The sequence below is a fragment of the Camelus bactrianus genome, chromosome X (genome assembly GCF_048773025.1).
Source record: "Camelus bactrianus isolate YW-2024 breed Bactrian camel chromosome X, ASM4877302v1, whole genome shotgun sequence".
Taxonomy (NCBI): Eukaryota; Metazoa; Chordata; class Mammalia; order Artiodactyla; family Camelidae; genus Camelus; species Camelus bactrianus.
In genome coordinates this window covers 117,290,292-117,315,353 of record NC_133575.1, presented here as the reverse complement: position 1 = coordinate 117,315,353, position 25,062 = coordinate 117,290,292, and the positions used below count along the sequence as shown (strand labels likewise).

The 25,062-nt window shown below is 45.1% G+C and overlaps 1 protein-coding gene across 1 annotated transcript; it reads right to left on the bottom strand.

Moving 5' to 3' along the window:
• Positions 1-269: 269 nt before the first annotated feature.
• Positions 270-25,062, bottom strand: TKTL1 (transketolase like 1). Its single transcript, XM_010964074.3, has 13 exons — positions 24,902-25,062; positions 21,775-21,892; positions 18,027-18,124; positions 16,615-16,806; positions 16,408-16,535; positions 14,979-15,172; positions 11,923-12,087; positions 9,136-9,292; positions 7,096-7,226; positions 5,166-5,249; positions 2,662-2,758; positions 2,413-2,532; positions 270-1,197 (listed from the first exon to the last, which is right to left on the bottom strand). The coding sequence occupies exons 1-13, from the start codon at positions 25,033-25,035 to the stop codon at positions 1,025-1,027; spliced, it is 1,791 nt and encodes a 596-aa protein (XP_010962376.1). The 5' UTR covers positions 25,036-25,062; the 3' UTR covers positions 270-1,024.

Genomic DNA, 25,062 nt, shown 5'->3' with positions numbered 1-25,062 from the left:
ATTTATCCGGCTGGCATTTTCTTCTTGTATTCCAGCCACATGATTCATGTGCTCAAAGCTGAAATAAGGAGTCGGCTCAGAGAAGCTTTTCAGGCCGACACTGTCCTCTAGTGGTCCATCTCCTGACCGGTACCCTTTCTAGGGTTTGTTGTTGGGGGACACAGCTCTCTCTCCTTCTGGTATAGACAGCAGCTCCTTTCTTATTTGGGACTTTATCAAGGAGAAACCAAATCATACATACAAGGCACAAAGGAAACAAATCAGCTAGCTGGTTTTTAATTGCTTTATTATTAACATTAACATTAACTAGTATCCTTAGTAGATGACTATAATTGAGCTAACAGTTTGTGCTTTGGTCCCTGAGCAAACGAGACATTTCTGAGATCTAACAAAAGAGTGCAGTGCAGAGACTAGAACTAGTTGTGTGCTCTCTCCACAGAATAGTCACCACAAGCAGCACAAGACATCCTAACAGCTGGCATTGCTGCTCCACAGCCTCTGCATTGTGGAGAGGAGATGAAGGCAAACACTGGAGGAGGTTCCTGGGCAACTGCAGTCACACAGTACCTGGGACGCTGCAGGTAGGAGGGCAGCGTAGGAACTCATGAGCTGGGACAGCAGTGTGCAGCATGGGGCTATGGCGCCGTAAACCCTGGGCAGCTGCAGTCTATGATTCAATTCACGGGTTCTTCTACTTTTGAGGAAAATACACATATTGAAGAAACTGCTACCTTATGTAGGTCCCTAGTCCAGTCATCTGTAGTTTCATCAGAAAACTTATTATTAGGTAGTTGTTTTGTTAGCTATTCTGTCACTTAAAACCTTACCTTATAAACCTACTTTAATGATTTACAGGTGAGAGTTACAGTTGTATAGGCAGTTATGGCTTAACAGGAAAATAGTTAACTTGCTTTGCTTTTAAAAAGAGTAAAGCACAACAGTACAGATTTAAGTAATGGTTTGGCAACAAGCATCAATGTAAGGTAAAGAGGCCAGTCTTTTAAGACCAAGGCCAACAGCTATTTTAATTCATTAACATACATTTCACAGCCACTATGATGTGTCTGGCACTGATTCCAAACATATCCAGCAGCTCACTTGGCTTCCCACTCTGAGGCACTCCTGGTACTGCCAACTGATGGACCAGGATGTCAGGCTCCATGGAGACAGCTGCAGAGACGGCCTCCCCGATGCCACCTGGAGAAGCAAGGGACATTAGCTCTGTTACCGAAGTGGCTGGTCAGCCTTCAAACCCCATCGTACAGAGGCCTTTGAATTTGTGGTTCTCAGGGAAATATATTTTTCACTAGCCACTGATTCATGTGAACAGTCATCCCCTGACTGGTCAGAAGAGTTCTCATTGGAAACTGCAGGTCTCCAAATTGTTCCCAGCCCTACCTACAACAGGGCTCTCTCATCTGGGGCTCCATGGATGCAGGAGTCTGTGGAGCTCAGATTCTCAAAGCTGTCAGGAACCAAAGAATTGTACAGAAGAGAGCTAGCGGCAGGCCCAAGGCTGGCAGCTTGGGAAGGGCTGGCTGGTGAAGTTGGCCTCATGGTGGTGCCCAGGCTGCAGGCTGGTGTGAGTCCCCTATGCTGACATGACATGTTCCCGACTGATCAGGATGGTCCCCGGGCCTGGACCAGTCACACAACAGAGCGCATGCCTGGTTGTGATTGGCCCTCAATGAAACCCGGGGCGCCCAGTCTCTGGGTTCCCTTGGAGGCCAAGGGATGCATCTGCCGCTGCTGGAGAAGGGAGAGTGCTCAGGGGGTCCCTCAACGGAGGGAGACAGGGAGCCAAGGCATGGGGCTCTCCACCCCAGACCCATGTCCTCTGTCCTTGGGCGTCCTGGTATGTGCTTTTCTGTGGATCATGGGTGTGCCGCTGGGGCCCCTAACATGCAAACACATGAAGCTCCCCATCCTCTCATCTGCCCCACCTGACCGTCCTTGGTCAAACACTGCCCAGCCCCCTCTCCCTGGCCACACATTTTCTGCATTTGCTGTGTTCTCTGCTTGCAAGGCACTATTCCCATCTTTTGGTGAGGGGCAAACTATTAATAATCATTGAAAACTCTAGAGCAACTGTGAAGCTTCTTACAACTCCTCCCCGCACCATGCCAAATTAGACACTCCTCTGTGCTGCCGGAGCCACCCGGGGACCAGGCACTGCACACTATGCTGAGGACACACAAATGAGGATGGGCACAGCCCCAGGCTTGGAGAGCCAGCATAGGTGGGCAACAGACCATACACCCATACGCTTTCAAAGAGCAAGCAATACCGCTTGTTGGGTGACTGGTTGGCTTGAGGTGCTGCCCAGGAGTGTGGCACACCTCTAATGAGGGAAAACGAAAACACATCCCACCAAAGAGGACTTTCAAAATGATTCCCAAGGGCCACACACACCTTCAGGGTAGTGGTCCTCCACTGTAATAATCCGGCCGCCTGTGGCTTTTGCATTGGAGATGATGGTGGCAGCATCCAGGGGTTTAACAGTAAACAGGTCGATGACGCGGACAGAAATATCTGGAGAACAGCAATAACAGCATGCCGTATGAAGCAGACTTAGAATAAAAAAAACCAGATGGGGCACACAGGCAGCCCAAGCTACCTCTCCCCAGCTTGAACTTCAACATTCAGCAACAACCAACTGACCTTGCTCGGAAAGATCATCGGCGGCTGCTAGAGCTTCATGCAAAGTAACACCAGCTCCGATAACTGTGATCTTGTCGTTGGCACTGTGGCGAATGACCTGGTATTACACCCACAAGACAAAAATGCTGTGGTTACCACACACAGAGCATATCTCTTAAGTGGAGGACACTCTGCTACACTGCTCTTCCCCATCCCATTCATTTCACTCCTGAATAATTCACTATAAAAAAGGCTAAATCAGCACACTGACAAAAACATACTCTTTCTTTTAAAAAATTTTATCTATTATTTTGGAGGGGGAGGTCATTCGGATTATTTATTTATTTACTATTAGTTTTTTCTTAATGGAGGCAGTGGGGATTGAACCCAGGACCTCGTGCATGCTAAGTATGTGCTCTACCACTGAGCTATACCCTCTCCCCACCAGACATACTCATTTTAATAAGCCCACTTCATGTATGTTTAACAAATTCATCTACCTTTCCTTATGATACCAAATTACTAAGTTTTTTTACAATACATATGGCAAAATGACCCTTCAGCAAAGAAAGTGGATTTCCAATTGGGATGTGAAAGGCAGAGGACCAGAAGTAAGTCATACAGCCCACTGGCCCCAGAGCACGGACTCACAACCACCAAAAGGCCTGAAAAGGCACTATCTCTGGACTGCCTGGACATCTTCCTGGGGCACACATACAGACTGGACTCTGATGATGAACATGTTAATGGGGACCATTTGGGAGGTGCTCTGTGCCAAGCACCTTGAATGCCCAAGTGCCCTGTAAGGCCCGTGCATTAGTGGGCCCATTCTGCGGCTGAGGAAAGCAAACCTCAGAGCAGAAGGAACCTGCCCAGGGCAGGGCTGAGACCAGCAGCTGGGTCCATCTGATGTCAAAGCCCATGCTCCCAACCTCTTGCTATTCTATAAATAAACAGGGGTCTCTGGCCTTTTTTCTTAGTTTTGTTTCCTCCAAAGTCACCTAACCAAAGGCATCTGGAATTAGCCTGCATTCCATCCCTCTGTATAGGTTTCCCTGTAGCTTAAGAACCATTGCTGACTACAAATATTTAGAGCTTCTAAACCAAATCCCATTGTCTTGAGAATGCCCTAGCCTCTTCATACATCTATATACATACAGTCATATATGTATTCACATATGCACACATATACACATACTCACCCCCATGTCCCCCTTTGCAACCCCAGCCCTTAAATTATGCATGCCATGCATATTATCATGCACATTTTAACTCACATCACGAAATTTACTTCATTTTGTCAGGACAGGACAAATATCAGGGAGAAAAAAAAGATGAGAGATATGAGAAAGCTCTGCAAACCATTTGACTGTCACCACGACACCCTCCCTGCCGCTCCCAGAGGCAAACATATGTCCTTGAGTTTATATGTGGGAGTCCAGGGAACAACAGACCCTCTAGTTAATTAACACTGAAGCTGAACATCGCAGCATTCCCATTCAGCGGGAGGGACATACCTGCTCTACTGCAGCACTGAAGCCACCCCGCACTCATTCATTCATTCTGAGCACCAGCCACTGTGAATTCTGCAGCAGTCTAGCCCTTACCAATCAACTCGCAAGTCATCTGCTGCTCATTCAAGAGCGGCTATCAGTCTTTCACATATTTAAGGAGAGTATTAATGACATTCTAAAAGGCTTATAAGATAAAGGCAGGACATAAAACATTCCTATGTAGTATGACTGCAGTGATGTGAAACATACACATGTGCCTAGAAAAAGCCAGGGAGAAAAGCGGCCAAAACGTCTATAAGCCCTGCTTTCTAGGTGGGGGGCAGAGTCACTTATCTTCTCCACAGATGCTGCTAGTTTTCCACGCACACAGCTCCGATGGGCAGGCACACACGCACACAGAGGCCAGGTCGCTGCCTGGCCTTGACTCCTGGTCTTACTGCTCACTAACTGTGAACCCTGAGCAAGCTGCTCATCTTCTCTGATCCTCATCTACAAAACAGGGCTGCTAATAGTCTGTGCTTCTAGAGCTTTCTCAAGAACAAAGGAGACAAGCAGTGCCTCGCGATGCCAGCCTTCATCATGAGGTCTGTGGGCGAAGCCACATCCCATGCACAAAACCAACCTGAGGGTCACACAATGGCCAGAGGCAAGATGGTCATGTTATATTCCTGGCATTGGACCTGCAAAACCTGAACCCAACAGATCTACTATTCGTTTGAAGTGGGTTCTCCTATTTTGTTTAACTTGAGGCGGTAATAAGGTACAGCCAAGCAACTCAAGTGCCTTCCAGTTTATTACTTTTCTTTACGAATTCAACAAAGAGAGACTCCTTTCAAAAGGAGAACAGTTCAGGCTGATACTAGCACAATGTTCTTGCTGAGGAAAAGCAGTCTAAGGTCATGATTAAAAAAAAAAAAACTAGAGCAAAGAAAGAATGAAGCCTCAATTGAAGAGGTACCTAGTGCCAGCTTAAACCAATACTACATGAAACTGGAGAATTTAAGGCCTTACCTTGGCTTGTCCAATCGCAAAGCTTTCTTGTGGGGCGTAAATAACTGCAGTTTCTGGACGACTGGTCCGAATGTAGCACATCCCCTAGGGCATAAATGAACACCAGAGCCACAGTTTAGAAAATCAAACTAAATTTCCAAACTAATAAACCTTAAAAAAGAGGGGGGAGGAGGACTGAACAGTTCTTTTTAATCAAAACAAAACAGCACATTCTGGAGCGAGGGACAGCCTCTGAAACTACTGGCAAACAGGTCAGGTGTCACCTGATCGGGTTACTACTGAGCTCAGCAAAAGCCTACGAAGGATCCTGGTGGACGCCCTCAGTGATAAGCCTTCCATGCTGATGCTCACTGATTCAGAAACACTTTCTCAAATACACACTGGTCTGTTGTGTCTCCAAAGAACAAAAACTTGGGGAGGAGCACCGACTCAAGTTGAACAGAAAGCCCAAAACACAATGGTAAACAATTTTACCACTAGCTTATAATGCTTCATCCTTAGAAATAACCAGTAAACACTGGAATATAAAAATTACTATTTTCCCAATGAGAAGAGGTAATTACATTTTAAAATCGCCTTAAACACACAAACAGAAATATAAATGCATATTCAAGTGTCTAGAGTATTTGTTAATTTGTATACATATTTAAAGCATAGATTAGAAACTAATACATTAATTTAGAAGCATTGCTTCCTTTCATTGGTTTACATGTAATGAACCACTTCTATTCAGTATGTTTTTATTGAGGTAAAATTTACCTAAGTGGAGTGTTCCCTGAATTCTGACAAGTTATACATCATGTAACCATCTTCTGAGTTCAGACAGCATTTGCACCCACCCAGAAAGTTCCCTCATGCCTCTCTCCAGTCACTCTCCCTACTGGAGAAGCAACCTCTATTCTGATTTCCATTGCTACAATTTTCTTCACCTCTTTTGAACTTTTTACAAATGAAATCCTGCAGCACACGAGACATCTCTGTATATGCACAGGAAGAAAACAATTTCTAGGATATACTAAGTTAACGAGCAAGTACAGGATAATGCATACAGTGTGCGCCCACTTAGGTTTAAAAAAAATCAAAGAAACTCATGTGTCTAACGTGTTGGAAATGCTTAGAGTGGAACTCACATGACCCATCCTAACTGTGCCCATGGTTGCCTATGCAGGGGCATGGGTGGGTGCAGGGCTGGGTGGTGAGTCCAGTGGCCGTTAGTTGGAGTGGTTGGAAAGGTAAAGATTCTGTCCCCTAGCCTCCCTGCAGCTGGGTCCTGGATAGGAATTAAGTTGTGTCCAGCGGATGCCCCTGTGTGAGACTTCAGGAGGGGCAAGTAGGGCAGAAGCCATACTCTTGTCCTTCTAAGCTGTTTCTGAGGGTGGGCCAGGGCTGGAGACCCCATGGTTTGTCTGCAGTGGAGTCCCACTGGCAACTCTCCAGCTTTCTGGGTATCATGAGGTGGCAGCTGCACTGGGTAAGTCGAAGGTCAGCACCTGACAGCCCACTGCTGGAGCCCACTCCCACGGCCCTGCCGAGGGCTCCCAGTCTCAAAGCCCAGAGCACTTCCTCTCATCTTGAACCGAGCCCCGCCTAACATGGGTTAGTCAGGGGTTCAGGGTCCTTCTGCACTGTTGTGTTTTTTTTCACAATGTGAACGTGTTCATGTTCTATGTGCTTCATCACCTTTTTGGGGGTAATTTTTTTTTAAAGGGAGCATTAAGCCTTTATTTCTTTGTTTTACAAATAAAGCTGGCTGTGTTGGAGGGGGTAATGGTTTTATCTTTAAAAGGAATCGTACAACCAAATTTCCAATAACAAATAACTATTACCTTTTTGTGGAGAAGAAATGGGAAAAATCAAACCATCAGTACAGCAAACTTGTGCCAGAGCCCAGAAACATTTTCCATCTGAACCAGTGCCCCCTTACAAATACCTTGGCTTTGGCCGCCAGGAAAACAGCATGCTCCGTTGAGATGGCGTCACTTGGATAGAAAACGGTGCAGTTTGGAATGGCTCGGAACATGGCCAGATCCTCCAGGGCCATCTGAGAGGGGCCATCTTCACCTGGGAGAGCAAAGCCATCGTCCAACAAAAACATGAGCAAGACCCAACTAGAAGCCTGCAGTCTGCGGGATAAGCAGGAGCGCTTATCGCCACGGGGGCCCCATGACCACTGCACAGCCCCACAGAACTGCCTCCATCTCCCTCGAGACATCATCACAACCTTCAGGGTTAGGCTGTCAATTGACATTTGAGGTCCACACACCAGAGGTCGCTTCTTGGCCCTGACCCTTGTCACTGGTGCTGCTGTCCAAGGTGACTCGATGCTCCTCTCCCTGAGCACTGGTGGCTGAGTCAGCCTCAGCAGGCCTCTCTGCCCCTGTCCTCTTCCCTTGGGAGGGTCGCCTCAGACTCTGTCTTCCCTTCTCTGCTCTTCTACCTTCTCCATGCAAAGACGGAGGTTTTCAGACTGAAGTGGTCTTACTCATTCCTCATGGCTATCACAGTAGCTGCACGTTATAGAACATAGCTTTGGGGCACCCTTAGGTGCTATTATACCAAAGAGAGCTCTAGTGTGGGTGTGGGAAACAAACTGCGGGACAAGAAAAGCCCCATGTACACCAGGGTGGCCCAGCTCTTCCAGCTAGGAAGGGGACCTAGAGCCACTCCTCCATTTAGCTGACTTTAAAACTTACTCTGCACAAAGGCAAAGACTCCAGACACCTGTCTAGGCCCTCTGCCCAGCCCAGCCCTGAAATGCTGTTGGCTCTTCTCTCTCCTCACTTGCTTCCCCCACACCTGGCCCAGCCAGAGACTCCTTAGCCAGTCTAGTTCTCCCAGGAAGTCCCTGAGATGATTCTGGAATGGGCACTTCCAGCCCTCCCCTCCCCTCTAGCATCCGAGCAGTGAATGTCAGCTGTCACCTCTACCTTGATGACCTGCCCCACCACAGGGTCCTCATTTTTATCATTCGTAAACACGACTCCCTGATGTGTCCCAGGCCAGAAACCATTGGGGCCTGGCATTTTGCTTTTCATGCAATTTTGGACTCCTCCATCTCTCAGCAACGTTGACTTCTTTTTTCAGGCTCTCTCAGATTCACCCAACTTTCTACCCACTGCCAGCACACACCTCCTCCTCCTTCTGGCTTCCCATTCCCCATCATTTCCACTGGGCCCATCCTGTGGTTATGACCCAAGAGCAGCATCTGCCTCAGCCTCACTCCCATGTGCTGGGCTCCTCAAGGTTTCCCACTCCCTTGGGCCGGGCCACTCCACCCAGGCACGGCTCCGCAGGCCGCACTCGTCACTTTGCTGTGCCCGTGCTGCTTGTCCCCATTTAGACTAAGGTGACTACACCAAGAGGAGAAAAGAGTTCTGTGACGCTGGGGTGGCCCAAGTCATACCTAGTCTGTGGCTCGACACATTAGAGACACTTGGGACAGATAATTCTCTCTCAATGACTGAAGAATGGGCACTTTACAGTAATACCAACAGATCAGTTCAAATATGAAAAAGAATGTGTATATATAATGTGTGTGTGTATATATATATATATAACTGAATCACTTTGCTGTACACCAGGAACTAACACAACATTCTAAATCAACTCTACTTCAATAATAAAAAAAAAAAGATCAGCTCAGAAGTTACCCACAGTGTCTGGAACTTCTAAAACAATACAGCTTTTGTTTGTTTGTTTGTTTGTTTGTTTTGGTGGGGGGAGGTAATTCAACTTATTTATTTACCTATTTTTTGATGGAGGTACTGGGGATTGAACCCAGGACCTCATGTGTGCTAAGCACGTGTTCTACCACTGAGCTATACCCACCCCCTCAACACAATACAGCAAAAAGGATGTTACAATCAAACACTGTGGAATCCTAAGTATGTTGGTGATTCAACTACTCACATGCTAATCTTTTTCTGTAAAGCAGAAAAGCGATCAAGATGATGGCATTGAGAACTCATACCTACAGATACCCCACAGTGGGACCCAATGAGGTTGATGTTGCTTTGAGTGATGGCTCCTATCCGGATCTGGTGAAATGCTCGGGTCAGAAAGGCAGCAAAGGTGCTCACAAAAGCAATGGTCCGACCACGAGTGGCGCATCCCAGCGCCACGCTCACCTGCACCAGAAAGAAGGTGAATCAGAACACTCCTGGACTCTGTGCCGCTTCCCCTCCCCCAGTGCAGAATATGTGGTTCCCAGGATAACATCTGCATGACCTGGAAAAACCCAAAGTCTCCCATGAACACTGCCAGAAAACAGAGGAAGAGGAACCGCAGTGCTGACCCTGCTCCTTCAAATCCAAGATGGGGAAGCTTGGGACACTCCAAGCCACCCGCAGGCCTCATGTTAGGCCTCCTTCCCATTCTTCTCTCCCCCAACCTTCTGTACCCCTTCTCTCCCTGCCCCTTCACATGCTTCCCCTTGGCACCTCCTGGGGAACAAGAACGTAATGGAACTGTTGACTCTTTACAAATAATTTCCCACAAACAACTTTAAATGAAAGACCACTGTGTGATTTTTGGCCTTTGGAAGGAATTCAAAGAATCAAACGATCATGCCACAACAAAACCCCTTCCGTTCCCATCACCTTACTTATGTGAATAAGGGCTCCTAACAGTCACAGCATTAAAACAGGAATAAATTTTGTTCCGAATATTGTCTCATTTGAGCTGTAAGTATATTTAACCATTGTTACACAAGCTAATAATTATAACCATAGCTCAATCCAGAAGAAAAAAACATATAATGCTCCAAGGCCTGTGGATATAGGAAAATTTTTTTTAAAAGTCAACATATGTATATATTTTTGTTGCAGAAAACAATAGAATTATCAACGAAAGGCTTTCATGCAAAAATATACATCGGGAAAATAGAATGGAAGTAAGAATTCAAGTAGAAAAAGATTTAATTTCTGACAAAGAGAGCCTTCAAGTACTTGGATGATCTGAGCACTAACGTGTCACAAATTTCAATATATGGGAAGTTATATCCTTTGCATCTACTTAAATCTGTGATGAATGATTTAGATGTTAACTTAAAACCAGGCAGAAGGGTATCTAATTGAGAAAAACACACAGAGCAGTTTGGAGAGCAAACACGTTTGAAGACAACTGATCTGTCCTATGACCTACCTGGCACCCCCACACCCAGTCTAACAGGTACCCTGACCTTCCAGGGCCCAGACAGCACTCCTGTGTCCCCAAAGTCCATTCCTCCCCATCTTGTCCTTCTCAGAAAGCAACACCACTCCACACCCAGATGCTCTGACCTGCACCCAGTGCCAGCCTTGGTTCCTGCCCTGACACCTACCCCATGGCATCCTGCTGGCTCTCCTGCCAAGAAAGATTCTGGATGAATCCAATTCTCTTCAATCTCACAGCTACTGTCCTGGCCCAAGTCACCATCTCCTGTCACTCCCCTTCTTCCCCCAACAAGCTCTTCTCCACAATGGGGAGTCTTGTGCCTTTCCTGCTGCTCCCTAAGCACCTCACACTTGGGCATACCACAGAGCCAGCAGGGCCCCTGCTGGGGATGCCGTTCCCCCAGATCTACACGACTGACCCCTTGTCATTTAAGTCTCAGCTTATATGTCACCTCTTCTGAGAGCTCATCCCTGATCGGCTCTAGTCATGCTCATACCGTACCACCAGACTGACCACAGCACTGGATACTCCCTGCTCGCTGGCTGCTTCTTCACTAGTTTTCTTCCAGCTTCCAACACTCACAGGGCCAGGGATGCACTCTGAACACGAGTGGCTGGCAGGGGGCAGAGATGTGGCGAGCTGGCTGTGGACGTCCACATAAACGGGGCCCCCTGCTTGGCTCCAGTCAACTATTGGCAAGGGAATGCCATCCCACTGTTTCCAGATCTTCCCAGTCTTCAAGAGAATCCAGAAATTTGGATTCCATATAAAATCTCCTGACTTTTGAAAGGTGACAACTAATTTAAAAAACTAAATACTACTTGTTCCAAATAAAGTATCTTTGGTAGTCACATGAGATCTGCTGGCCCACAGGTTTCTGGCTGGTGCTGCTTCTGGCCTCTACTATGTGAAGACAGATGTGCACTGTCCCCTGCACTGGCCCAGAGCTTTAGAAGTCAGGGTGTTCACTTGCATGAACTCCTTTCTCTCTTGAGACAGGGGATGAGTGGGGATGTGTGCATGCATAACAGACTCCCTGCATTAATATCAATCTAGGAAGAGACAGAAGTACAGATAAGCAGAACAGCTTTACCTAAGGCTACAGCTCTACTGGAATTCTTGAGGCTGCAATTAGGGCAACATTTGACTATCTTGGCTATCTCAGGCCCCATGCTACAAGGGGGAGAGAGAAACCACAGTCCCTTGTAGCTCTCAACCTACTAGCCTCTGGGATGTTATAGGATTATCTGGTTGTGGACTGGGCAGGGCAGGAGGAGTGGGGCTACCCAGAGCTACTAGGGAGCTTGGGATGCTTCAGGCCTGGAGCCCTGAGGTCAGATGGCTGCAGCCCTCAGCCTGCTGCCCTCAGCCTATCTGGAGAGAGTGCCAGGCAGTCTACCATGCCCTTCCCAGCAGTCCTGGTAGCCACCCCTCAGACTCTGCCTGGCTACTACTTTCTACTTGTTTCCCAAGACTTTTTTCTCCAGTTCCTTTGCTTTTATAAATGGAAAGAAAAAATGTAACATGGGGCAGACCTTCTGTGTCTGGTGGGCCACCATTAGTCAGTGAGAAGACTCAAGAGGGATGCCCCCAGTACACGTACCATGTTTTGCTCAGCAATAAAACACTCGATGAAACGCTCAGGATGTTCCTTCCTGAATATCTCAGAGAAAGTGGAATTCCTGGTGTCACCATCCAGCACAATGACTCTATCATTTGCATGGCCCAGCTTAGCCAAAGCCAAACCACATGCTTTCCGAGTAGCCATCTGGAAATCAAACAGTAGAGTTTCTGAGAATGGATTTAGAGGGAAGGTGAAATTTTGGAGAATTATAAATTGTCATCTATTTGAGTGAAGAAAGCAAATTTGTGATTCACCAATAATCTCCTTTAGGTTCATGACTCCTTTAAGATTGCTAGTCAATCTTAAACACATACTTGGCTTACTGGGGTATCAATTTTCCCAAAATAAACTTATTCCTCTGTCTCATTCCTGTGGTGGATTAAAAATTTAAATTTCCCCAAATGCAAATGCCTCTGTGACTTTTTAATTATAAAACTGATCATACGCACTGCAAATATTAAAATGTAGAACTTTAGAATCATGATACAAATAATAAAACAAGATTTGGCATTTACTCAAAATGTTAAACAGAATTACCATATGACCCAGCAATTCTACTCCTAGGTATATACTCAAGAGAAAAATACATCTATAAAAAAGTTATATATAAATGTTCACTGCATTGACAACAGCCAAAAAGTAGAAACAACCCAAATGCTCCTCAACAGATGAATGGATAAATAAAATGTGGTATTATCCATAAACAACATGGATGAACCTCGAGAACATCAAGCTAAGTGAAATAAGCCATACACAAAAGTTTGCATATTATATGATCCCATTTATATGAAATGTCCCAATGGGCAAATCCAGAGACAGAAAGTAGACCAGCAGTTACTAGGGGCTGGCTGGGGATGTAGCATAACTGCTAATGGGCAGAAGGTTTCTCTTTGGGGTGATGGAAATGTTACAAGATTGAGTGTGGTGACGGTTGTGCAATTCTGTGAATATGCTCAAAACCATTGAACTGTATAGTTCAAATGATAGATTATATAGGGAATTATATCTCATTAAAGCTGTTGTGAAAAAAACAAGGTTTACCTTTTCATTTATTTGTTTTAATTCATCTAAACACTCTTAAATATATTTTTTAAAACAGGCAATTCATGTAGACAAATACGAAAGTCAAGTTATGAAAGGTTATCGAGTGAAGAGGCCATCTTCCTCCTGCTCTCCTGCCTCCCAGCCGCCCAGTTCCTCTCCCCAGAGGTGAGTCAACAGCAGGTTTGTGTAGCAACCTTTCAGGAATGCCCTGCTCACAAACACCTGGCGAACACCTCATAGGTATGACGCAGGTAGGCTTCTTTTAGGGCTAGAGTTTCAGAAGCATCTTAATACAATCTTATATATTTATGTTTATTTTTAGTTATTTTAGTTTTAAGTGCCATTATAAAAGGGACAATCTCTCCATCTTATTAATATTAGAAAAGAATTAACCCTTATATATTAGCTTTGCTACAAGCTCTCTGGACTCTCTTTCTGACCATTTTCAGTTGATTCTCTCGGGTTTTCCAGACATACAACTCTATCACCTGCAGATGACAACAGGCCTACCCTTGCCTTGGCAGGACTGAGACTTTTGTTGTTAATGACCATAATTTTCCCCCCTCCTAATATTGATGAATGATCTGCATTACAAATTTGTATTTCACTGATTCATATACTGCTTTTAATGTACTAATGGAGTTAAGACTGGTGAATGTTTTATTTACAATTCTACATTAATATTCATAGCTGAGGCTGGTCTCTAGTTTTTTCCTTTGAGCTAGCTTGATAACATTTTGGCTTCATAAATGGCTTTCTCCATATTCAGGAAGGTTTGAAACAGCCTAGGAGTTACCTATTGCCAAAAATAAGTCACTCTTGTAACTTGGTGAGTCTGGCACTTTGGAGGTATAACTCTTGGAGTTTTCTCAAATTTTTCTATGGCTGTTGATCTACTTAAGTGTTTTGTGTCTTTTTCAGTCAATTTTGGTATTTTATGTATTCCTTAAAAAAGTCCTTTTTTTAAACAAATTTTTATACCAATTAGCATAGTTTTCTCATCCCAGAACCTCGTGCATGCTAGGCACACACTCTACCACTGAGCTATATCCTCTCCTCAGATTTGTGTACTAATGTGACTTCATGTTAATTCATTAACTTTTTATGAACTAGCATGTTTCCTTAATTAATTTTTCCTAATCATAAAACATACACTTACTTGCACAGGTATTTCTGTGGGATAAATTCTTGTGAGTGCACTGCTAGCTTGAAGGGTGTGAACAGTTAAAAATGTTAACACATATTGCCCAAGAACTCTTAGTTAATATGTGCTTTTTCCTTATTAATACCTTTCTTCTGCTTTTTAGCTTATCTTTTAAGCTCTCGAGTAGTCAATTAACTTTTTAACCCATATTATCAGGCTAAGAAAGCATAAACATAAGCAACACTCAAAATGTCCCCAAATAAACAAGGAAAACAAAGAAGGGTCAGAAAAATATTTCCTTCTTCCCAGGCTTGCCACCTTGTTTCCTTATGTTGTGAAGACCCCGCCTATTTTGGCTCTGTTGTAACATACCAGAAGGCAGGGTACAAAAATGATTGACAAAAAACAAAAAGGCTTTATGTTCAGGGTTTTGTGCCTGATTTGTTTCCTTTTTGAAGAATTGGTCTTTGATGAATTGGTGTGCTTCCTTGTGTAATCTAAGGAGTAAGTACAAAAGATTAGTCCAGCCACGCCCCCATCCTTAGAATAGGCACAGAATCATGGCAGTTTCATGAACAGTGGACTGTCAGACCACAAATCGAATTGAGGAAGCAAGCAAAAGCTACACAGCACTGGATGCTAATAAGTAGTGACTGATAAGAAAATTCAGACCTGAGTCAAGTTTGAAATCAAAGAATATCAGAAATAGCAAAAGAGAAGGCAAATCCATCTTTATCGCTTATAACCTTAAATGTCACACCATCCAGTAATTGGTTCATTTGTGGAGATTGGAGTAAACAGAGTCCTCTGTATTCAGAAAAAGCAGAGAAAATAGCAGTTTGCCTACCTTGTCACCAATGTTGTAAGCAGGTGGAGAGGTCATTTCTATATCTGTGATGTTGATTTGAGGCGAGTCTTCAATCGGCGGCTTTGGTTCAAGATTCCTGTTGGTCTGTATCTGGCTCTCAATTAGTTTGATAATTGCATCTGCTCTTTCTTTTGGCATTGGCTTTCCATGCCAATTTTCTGCATCCTCAACGCCTGTAACCAAATGAGTAAGACACTCATTCCATGAGTATTTAATGAGCACCTGTTAGGTCATCTGAAAGACATCCTGATGGAAAAGATGCCAGTCAAGGAGTCAAAACCTAGCACAGGGAGCCTGAGATAGCACTGCAGGCCCAGGAGACAGCCTGGACAAAGGCTAGAGGCCCTTGAGGGGGGCCACTGGCCCATATGCTGGTTAATGGAGGGGAAAGGGAGGGAGATGAGGCTAGAGAGACAGGCAGAGCAGACCATGGAGGATCCTGTGGGTATAATGAGTTTGAGTTTTGTCCAAAACAAGATGGGAAACCGCAGAAGGGTTTAGTAGTTGGGGAGGTGACTGATGAGATCCAGGCTGTAGAAAGATCAACATGGCAGTCATGTGGAGGCTGGCTTGGGGAGACTGCAGTTAGGGAGGGAGAGATGACAGGGCTTGGGCAAGAGATGGAGAGGAGTGAACAGACCTGAGCTATACTTTAGGGGGCAGAATCAAGTAGAATTGATGGCTCACTGGGTATATGTGTAGGGGGCATATAAGGGAGAGATGGGGTCAAGGACATTACCCAGGTTTCTGCCAGGAGCAAATTGGTCAAGATGCCATTTACTGAACTGGGGGTACCAGAGTAAGACCATATCCTGGGGAGGATCATAGAATAGCTTTATTCTAAAATGTCAACATTAAAACACACCAGGAATCACACCCATTCCAACTATTTATACTTGAAATGAAGACTTCAGGTGTCAGCTTTGAAATCTGCAAGAAGTTAACACTTTCAAAACCCCTCCTTCCCCAACCCTCAGTTCCACAGCTACCTTTCCCAGAGGCACCACCTAACTAGTTGCCTGTGTGTTCTCCCAGATAGTGTGGGCACAAGCAAGCGTGTGCACGCGCATACACTTATTTACACATCTGCTTGTGCATACAGCGGCACCCTTTCTCACTCTGCATTCCTGTGGAGATTGCTCCCTGCCAGTCCTCTAACTGAGGGGCTATCCTCCTAGCCACTCCCTCATGCTCACCTGCTGGGGGTCTGGGCTTCTTCCCCTCTGACCCTAACCAGACCTGCTAACTTTAAGTATCAAGGAGAGCAAGAGCGTCCAGCACATAATACAGGCGTAATCATCATGCACTAAGTCAGGTGTCTACCCACCTAGCCTAAGTCTCCTTCCACCTCATCTGCTGTGCACAGATGTTTTTGACACCCCCAAGCAGAAAAGAAACACTTGCTCACTTGGAATGCCCCGGCCCTTGAAGGTCTTGGCAACTATAGCAGTGGGCTTGTTCTTCATTTGAGTTGCCTGCCAGAACACCTGACACAGTGCCTCCACATCACGGCCATCCACCACGAAAGTATTCCACCTGTCAACCGAGGAGCAGGCCAGGTTACAAGATGAAGGGGCGATGGGGCAGAAAGAAGGCGACACAAAACAGGAGTTACCCAAAGGCTTCGCAGCGATTCTGATAGACGTCTATGCAGTGCTCAAGGGGCAAGCCGCCACTGTGGCCCAGGCGATTCACGTCGAAGATGGCGACGAGGTTGTCCAGACTGTAGTGGGAAGCAAAGGCCAAGGCCTCCCAGACGGAACCTTCTGAGGACTCGCCATCTCTCATGAGGCAGAACACGCGGTAGCTGGGTCAAGCAAAGAGAGGTTATGACCCTGCTTGGGGCTCCTCTGGGCCACTTGAGCAAATATATTTCGTGGAGAGAAACAAAGAAAGAAACCGAAGCAGGCACTGCAGATCATCAGCGGGTGATCCTAAGACTATTTTCCCTGTCCACGCTATACAAACTCAACAGCAGAGGAAATGCAGCTTTAAAACCGTTGGCCTCATGAGATGGGCTGCACCCTTGGCTAGTTTTCTCATTCCAGCTGTAAAAGCTATTTCTAGGTTCTTCTGCCACTTCTCTGGGCTCAAAAACAGGGGATGGGGAGAAAGCAGCTCTCTTAAACACCCAAACGTTAACATTCTTGGTTAAGCTCCATTTTAAAGCACTGCTCACTTCTATTTCTGATCTTACAAATTTATTTACAATAATCATAACAATCAAAACATTCTACCTCAGGAGCATATGTTCTGTTGTAAATATTAAACTCCTCCGCAGCAGAAATGTGAAACTTTTATACCAATAAAACACAACCCAGACCCCACAAAAATGCTATAAATGAAGTTTAAGAAAAGGTGATTAACCACAGGATAGGTACTAACAGAAGCAATAATGAGAGATGGAAAATGGGAAATGGAGCAGGGCAGCTGCCCAAGCAGTGGAGGAAGAACAACGAAGTGCCTCCATAGGGGCCACCTGGGCTGGAACCTGGGACTGAGGGGCTCCAGACTCAGGCACACTGGGGGAATCGTGGGAGTAGAACGTGCATCCCATCGTGGCCAACCCCGAGTCCCCCGAGGAGCCCCCGACCTTACTCCTACATCAGCAGCACCTGGGCACATGACCCTGTAAGAAAGGTACTGATCTGTCTTCAAAAAGATGAAACCACTCTAAAAAAGAGAACTTTGATTATTAATATGTAAGGTCCCCAATGGAAAGGCAAACACACCATCTGTTCACTCTATAGTGAAGCTCACTGAGAGACAGGAAACAGGAAAATGTCTCTCCTAGAAAAGACCAGAGTCCTAATAAACCAGCTTCTATACTGCAGGCAGCACTTAGAACCCAACCAGAGATGCTAGCTCAGTTTCCAGAAACATGATTCCTTTACTGCTTGAACATTGGGTAACCTGAACTCTTAAAAAAAAATCACTGTCTTCCCAAACTAATAAGCAATAAATAAAGCCAAAATGCCTGGGTGGTGGGATGGGGATAGTTAAGTGGTTTTTGGGTAAGTGCCTTACCTCGCCTTGTCAAAGTACTTGCCAGTATATGCCATTCCACATGCGGCTCCCAGTCCTTGCCCAAGCCATCCGGTTGCCACATCAACAAATGACAGTCTCTGTAGGAGAAGGGACCAAATGAACCTAGGTGCACCTGCAGGACACGAGTTACAGGCCGACTCCCTAGTATCAGGCACCAAGCACAGGTTGCTCTTCAGAGCTGCCCCTCCCACACTGCAGGGTGAATTCCTCTTCACCACACCCACATGTGCCCCAAGTCTGAGATCATCATCACAAAGACAGGGGAGCCACAGGTAATCAATGCAGTTGGTGAGGGCAGCTGGAGCTTTGAGAACACATAGATGAGGGAAGCTCTCCTAAACAGAGCCCAAAAGCAAAGCGGAAAAAAACATTAAGTATGAGCCTTGCCATCTTCACAAGGCCTTTTATCCAGCTACATACAAACCAGATGTTCAATGTTTTTGGAGAATATGGGCTCTTAAACAGAAACTAGAAACACTAAAGAAGATTTCAATTTCCCTGGTTTGTAAAACTCAAGTCAACTGAGATTTTAGAAGTAGTTACCTAGAAGTGACAATGCTAGAAATGACTCTCTTTCCATTACCACTCCACTTCTCCCCTGTAACCTGTTTGTATGCACAAGCTATCACTGTCCCATGGAGAGAGTGTGGCCTTCTGAAGGCCACAAGGAGATGCCAAAGGTCTGCTGCAATAAGGCTCCATTCCCAAGCTTCCAAAAACATCTCAAACTTGATCAATGCTTCTGCTGCCACTGTCTCGGCCTGGCTGCAAACATCTCTCGCCTCTGTCATTGCACTGCCCTTCCTGCTTCCCTCCATAGTCATTCTCGACACAGCCAGCAGGTGGAGCATGTTAAAACCTAAGCCCGCTCCTCAATCACTGCGGAGAACTGTCCAAGGTCTTGCATCTAATGCAAAGTAGAGCTCAAGTTCTTGCAGTGACCTGCCCATTCCGGGCCCCCATCACCTCTTACTCGCTCCTCCACTGCGCTGGGTGCCCTGGCCTCCTTGTTGCCCTTTGAATGCACTGGGCCTGCCTCAGGACTTTAAATTAACACATGCAGCTTCCTCTCCCCCGAGTGCTCAGTGCTTGTGCCTAAATAGGGACACAGCTCATCCCCTCCCTTACTCCTTCCAAGTCTCTGCTGAAACATCAACATCAAGGCTTTCCTGGACCATATCTTTCAACTAGTACCCCTACCCCTCCACTTCCCTTGGATCTAAGATGCTCAGCCCCATCTGACACACTAGCTATTTCTGAGTTTGTTTCTTAGCCCCTTTCTCCATTCAAGCAGAGATCAATGTGCTATCACTACCACGGATGGGTGAACGGTACTTGTTGGCCTCAGATCCCTCTCCTGCTTGCTCCAACCTACTGCTCTGCTCCTCCTGGGGCTCCTGATCTTCCAGAACTTTCTCCACCTGCTCTGTGCCCTCACAGACTCCTTCTCTGTTTTGCATCTCTAGCCCCACAGAGCTTTCCCACTGAAGTCTCTCCTGACAACAGCTCTAGCTTGGTCTTCCTCCCTGCAGCTCCTACTTTACTCCCTGTAACAAGCTCTGGTTCCCAGTTGCCTTGTGTGGTCTTGGACTGGGCCTGGGCTCTACAATCAGACAAATTCCACATCTCCTCAGCTTTAAAGCAGGGGACGGATGAGTAATCCTACCTCCTCAAGGCTTCACTTTATGGGTATGATGATGATGAAATCTCCCCTCAGGCAGCAAGAGGCTGCAGGATTGACTGAGAAGATTGGTGGGGTGTCAGCAGTGTCTGACACGGTGGAAGCACCCCACATGGGTTCTCTTCTCTTCCCCAAGAACCCTTATGCTGTGGGGGAGACACTGACAACTGAGGGGGCGTGAGGCCAAGAATAAAGATGCATACAGGATGCCAAAAGCACCCAGAAAAGAAAGACATCTCTTCCAGATGGTATTTCTCATCTTTGTTCTGACACAAAGTGCTCTTAAAGAACAAGTGTACAGAAAGGCTTTTTGGTTACTTCCCAGGCCTGCTTGGTGAGAGAAAACAAAAGAGCTAATAAAACAAAAATAAAGGCCTGGGTGGTGGCTGGAGGGGCCAAATGCACCATGATGGCTCTAAGAAAACCCAAGCATCTCAGTCAGCAACACCACTAGGCCTCAGCAGTCGGTCTCCTAATGTAGTTGTCTGTACTAGACACTTACGCCCAGGGGCACGGGAGCGCCGATTAGGAAGACCCTGGCTCCTCTGCCTCTAGTGAGTCCATTTACTCCATCCCCAACCAGAGCAAAGACAGACTGTGCTCCTGTGTGTTTTCTCTTTCCTTTCAATTTTATCTGCTGCTTAAATCTGATGAACACACAAATTGTAGCAGCCCAATAGTGCCCAGCCTGCTACTGTAGGCCAGAAAGTGTCTTTAACCCTCTAAGGACGATGATTCCAATTCTATGATAGGCATCTTCCCTTTTTTAAACTAGAGATCTAAACACTCATACTGTGTTTGTACACCCACACTTACTCTGTTTTCACTACAAAGGAAATTCAAGTTTACAGAAAAGCTATAAAAGTGGTACAATGAAGGTCCATATACTCTTTACCTAGATTCATCAACTATTACTAACGTTTCATCTCTCTTCCCCCTGCACACGTGTTTTATTTATCCTTTGCCAAACCTCACCTGATATTATGCTTTAGACACCAAGACAAGGGTCAGAGCTATGGCTCCAGGTATTTCAGCCATGCCCATACTCTGACTTTGACTTTAAACTACTTCCTGCTGCCCGGATCTGGGGTTTCTATTTGTACATGGTGTTCTACCAGTAGAGTTTTAAATGTTTTGCTCAAAACACAGTGAATTTTCAGATAGCATCAAAAAAGCTACATGTTCTTCTAGATCGACCTTACTTTCAACATTCCTTCTCTTTCCTGTCCCCCAATGTCATGAGATACCCCGGTACTATACCTAATCTAACGAGAAAGTCCGTACTGGTGTCAGGTTAGATCTGCTGAGAAACGGAAGAGAAAGCTGACAGGGGTAGGATGTCCCTCTAAAGCAAGCTCAATGTTCCTCGAGCTCGGCCAGTTGGATTCGCTAATGTTGTCCTCCTCTACCCAGGTGGCTGAGGGTGGGGCAGCATGGCCCTGCCAAGGGGGGCTTTAGTGCTAGGTGGGGTAAGGTGGGGCAGCACCAAAGGAAAAGAAGGGCTGCCAGTAGCCACAAGTCACCCTTCCCACCACTCGATCCTCACCTTTTAGATCTTTCGGAGGTGCCAAAGTCTGAATGTTTGTGTCCCCCCAAAATCCATTATGTTGAAAACCTAACGCCTAAGGTGATGATACTAGGAAGTGAGATCTCTGGGTGGTGATTAGGTCACTAGAGTGGAACCCTCAAGAGTGAGGTTAGTGCCTTTATAAAAGAGAGACCATTTCTCCTTCTGCCACATGAGAATACAGTGAGAAGTGTGCAAGCAGAAAGAGGACTCTCACCAGAACACGAACATACTGGTGCTTTGATCTTAAGACTTCTAGCCTCCAGAACTGTGAGAAATAAATTTCTCTTATTTATAAGCCACCTAGTGTGTGGTATTTTATTCTATCAGTCTTAACAGATAAAGACATGAGACAAAGAAGGAACAACCAAAAGGATAAACAGACTCCTTTTCAGGCCCTGTTGCGCCACATGTTGACTTTTAAAATGAGTTAAAGGAGCGAGTGCCTGAGCAGAGCATGGGCTCCCATGCCAGCCTACCTTGGAGAGAATCAATCTGTCATTGTCTGGGTTCTCCGGATCCATCTGTTTATATCTCATGATGTGGAAGAACAGCACAGACATGATCTCAGCAGCACTGCTGCACGATGTGGGGTGGCTGAAAGACAGACACAGCACAGGTCATTTCTCACAGGCAAATGACTCACTAGGAACACAGCACATGGGAAGGCCTTTCAGCATATGGTCTCCTCAAACTGGAAGCAGCAATTATTCTCCCAGCCCTGGAAGAATCCAGCCAAGGGAAAGGGGTACTGGGCCACTGCTCCCCAAGCTCACAGCCTTTAAGAATGCTTTAACTCAGTACACTCACAACTTCTCTTCCTGCAGAGAGCAAGACCTCATAGATTAGCCCTTTTCTATCAACGGAGCACTAGGGTACTTGGGGAAGTTCACCTGGTGACTCTGTAAGCACTTCGGTGTTCTTCCACTTGTTTGAATTCATCTGTGATATCATTAATCAGAAAATCCACGAAGCAGAAATAAACCCACGTACGTATAGTAAACTAATATTTGATGAGGGAGCCGAGAATCCTCAATGCAGAAAAAAGTCTCTTCAACAAATGGTACAGGAAAAACTGGATAGTCACATGTTTAAAAATGACACTGGACCCCTATCTTACACCACTCACAGAAATTAACTTGAAATGGACTCAGACTCAAATGTAAGAGCAGAAACCATAAAATCCCTAGAAGAAAAACACAGGCACTAAAAGCTTCTCAATACAGGTCTTAGCAATGATTTTTTGAATTTCACACTAAAAACAAAAGCAAAAAAAGCAACAAAAAAAACCCCAAACAAACAATAAACAAGAGGGACTGCATCAAACTCTTTATGGCAAAGGAAACCATCAACAAAATGAAAAGGCAACCTACTGAATGGCAGAAAGTATTTGCAAATCACACATCTGATAAGATGTTAATACCCAAAATATATGACAACTCAGCCATAAAAAAGAATGAAATAATGCCATTTGCAGCAATAAAGATGGACCTAAAGATTATCATATTAAGTGAAGTAAGTCAGACAGAGAAAGAAAAATACCATATATCACTCATATGTGGAATCTTAAAAAAAAAAAAGGCAAATGAACTTATTTACAAAACAGAAACAGACTCACAAAGAAAACAAACTTATGGTTACCAGAAGGGAAAGAGGGTAGAGGGGATAAATTGGGAGTTTGAGATTTGCAGATACTATTATACATAAAATAGACAAACAAGTTTATACTGTATAGTGTGGGAACTAAATTCAGTATCTTAAATCTATAATGAAAAATATGAAAATGAATTATATGTATGTACATGTTATGACTGAACTATTATGCTGTACCCAGAAATTAACATTGTAAATTGACTATAATTCAATTAAAAAAAGAGTACAAACAAAAAAGCCCAAAAAACCCCCCAAAACCTCGTCTTTGCAAGTATCCCGTAAGTTGACGATTTGTTTAAAAGCTGTTAGCGATCCCTTAAGAAAATGCAAACCATTATTAATTTTGAAGGTGGAGGGAGCAAAATGAAAGTGTGAAAAAAAAAAAGTCCAAAAACATGCAGGTCTTAATTGACGTTGCCTTTTCAATGTTACAGCCCAAACTGGATAATGAAATTTAAAAAGATAGATATCATGCAAAGTGTTTCATCTGATCAGGGTGAAAGTAGAAGTCCATAATAGAAGGAAAATGGTAAAATTCACACATTTGTGGGAATTAAATAACACACTCTTACAATACCTTTAATGAGGTGTAATCTGTAAAAATATTGAATCACTACGTTGTACACCTGAAACTAGTGTAATTCAACTATACTTCAATTCAAAAGCAAAAGAAAAAAGACCCACAACACACATAAATGAACAATGGATCAAAGAAGAAATTGCAAGAGAAATTGGAAAACATTTAGGGAGAAATGGAAACGAAAACACAAAATACCAAAATTTATAGGCTGCAGCAAAAGCAGTACCAAGAGGGAAATTTATAGCTGCAAGTGCTTGCAGTTGAAAGGAAAGATCTCAAATTTAAAAACTTAATTCCACAACTACGTTACTAGAAAAAGAACAACTAAACCCAAAGCTACAAGAATGCAAAAAAATAATAAATATTAGAGCGGAATTAAATAGAGACTAGGAAAACAATGGAGAAAATAAACCAAAACAAAAGTTGGTTTTTGGAAAGATTTAACAAAATTAACAAACCTTTAGCTAGACTAGTTGAAAAAGTAAAGAAATTACTCAATTTACTAAATCAGATTTGAAATTACCAACTTCATTTCAGAAATGAAACTAAAGATATTACTATAAAAAGGACTATACTGTGAACAACTGTCTGCCAATAAATTAAGCATAGAAGTTTCTAGAAACAGAAAATCCACTAAGACTGAATCACGAAAAAACTAAAACTCTGAATAACTACAACTAAGGAGACCGAATCAGTGGTCGAAAATCTCCCTAACAGAGAAAAACTCCAGCCCTGGTGAGCTCACTGGCGAATCATATCCACCATTTAAAGAAAATCAATCCTCCTCAAACTCTTCCAAAAACCTGACAGGAACACTTTGAAACTCACTCTGAGGCTAGAACTGCCCTCATACTCAAAGCGGACAGATACCTTCCAAGAAAAGTAACGGCTAATACTTCTGAATATTGGCGCAAAAATCCTCAATAAAATACTAATAGAACCAACAGTCCCCTTCTGCCTTGATTCTTCCTCGCAGATCACTTTCTTTTAGGCTTTATTTTTTCAAATTCCTCGTCCTAACTGCTTACACAGAAAGCCAGAGGCCGCTCGCCGCTCCCACGCTAGCCGCTAGCCGGTTGGATCCACGCGCTCCGCACGCCCGCGTCTGGGGTCCTCTCCGCTAACGGGGGAGGCCCGGAGGCTCTGGGCAGCCTCCTCAGCCTGCCGCGGGCAGTGATGGGTGGGGGCCCGAGCACGCCTAGCTATGGGGGAAGGGGCAGCGGCGGCCACGCCTGGCGGGCGTCTGAAGGTGACTAAAATGGGGCCTCTACACCGAGCCCACCCAGCCTCCGACGGCTCCCTTCAACTCACTCCCCGGTCGTCGCCGCAGAGCGGGCCGCTCAACGATTTGAGCTTCGACTGGAGCGCCTTACCCAGAGCTCGAGGCGCAGGTGGCCCTGATGGAACGGATGCGCAGACGATTGGCCAGGTCGCGCAGCACCTGCAGAGTTTTCGCGTCAGGCTTGGCTTCGACCGCCATCGGAGCGCTCGGCTCAGCGTCGGCCATTGCTGAGATTCCGTTGGCGTCTGAGGA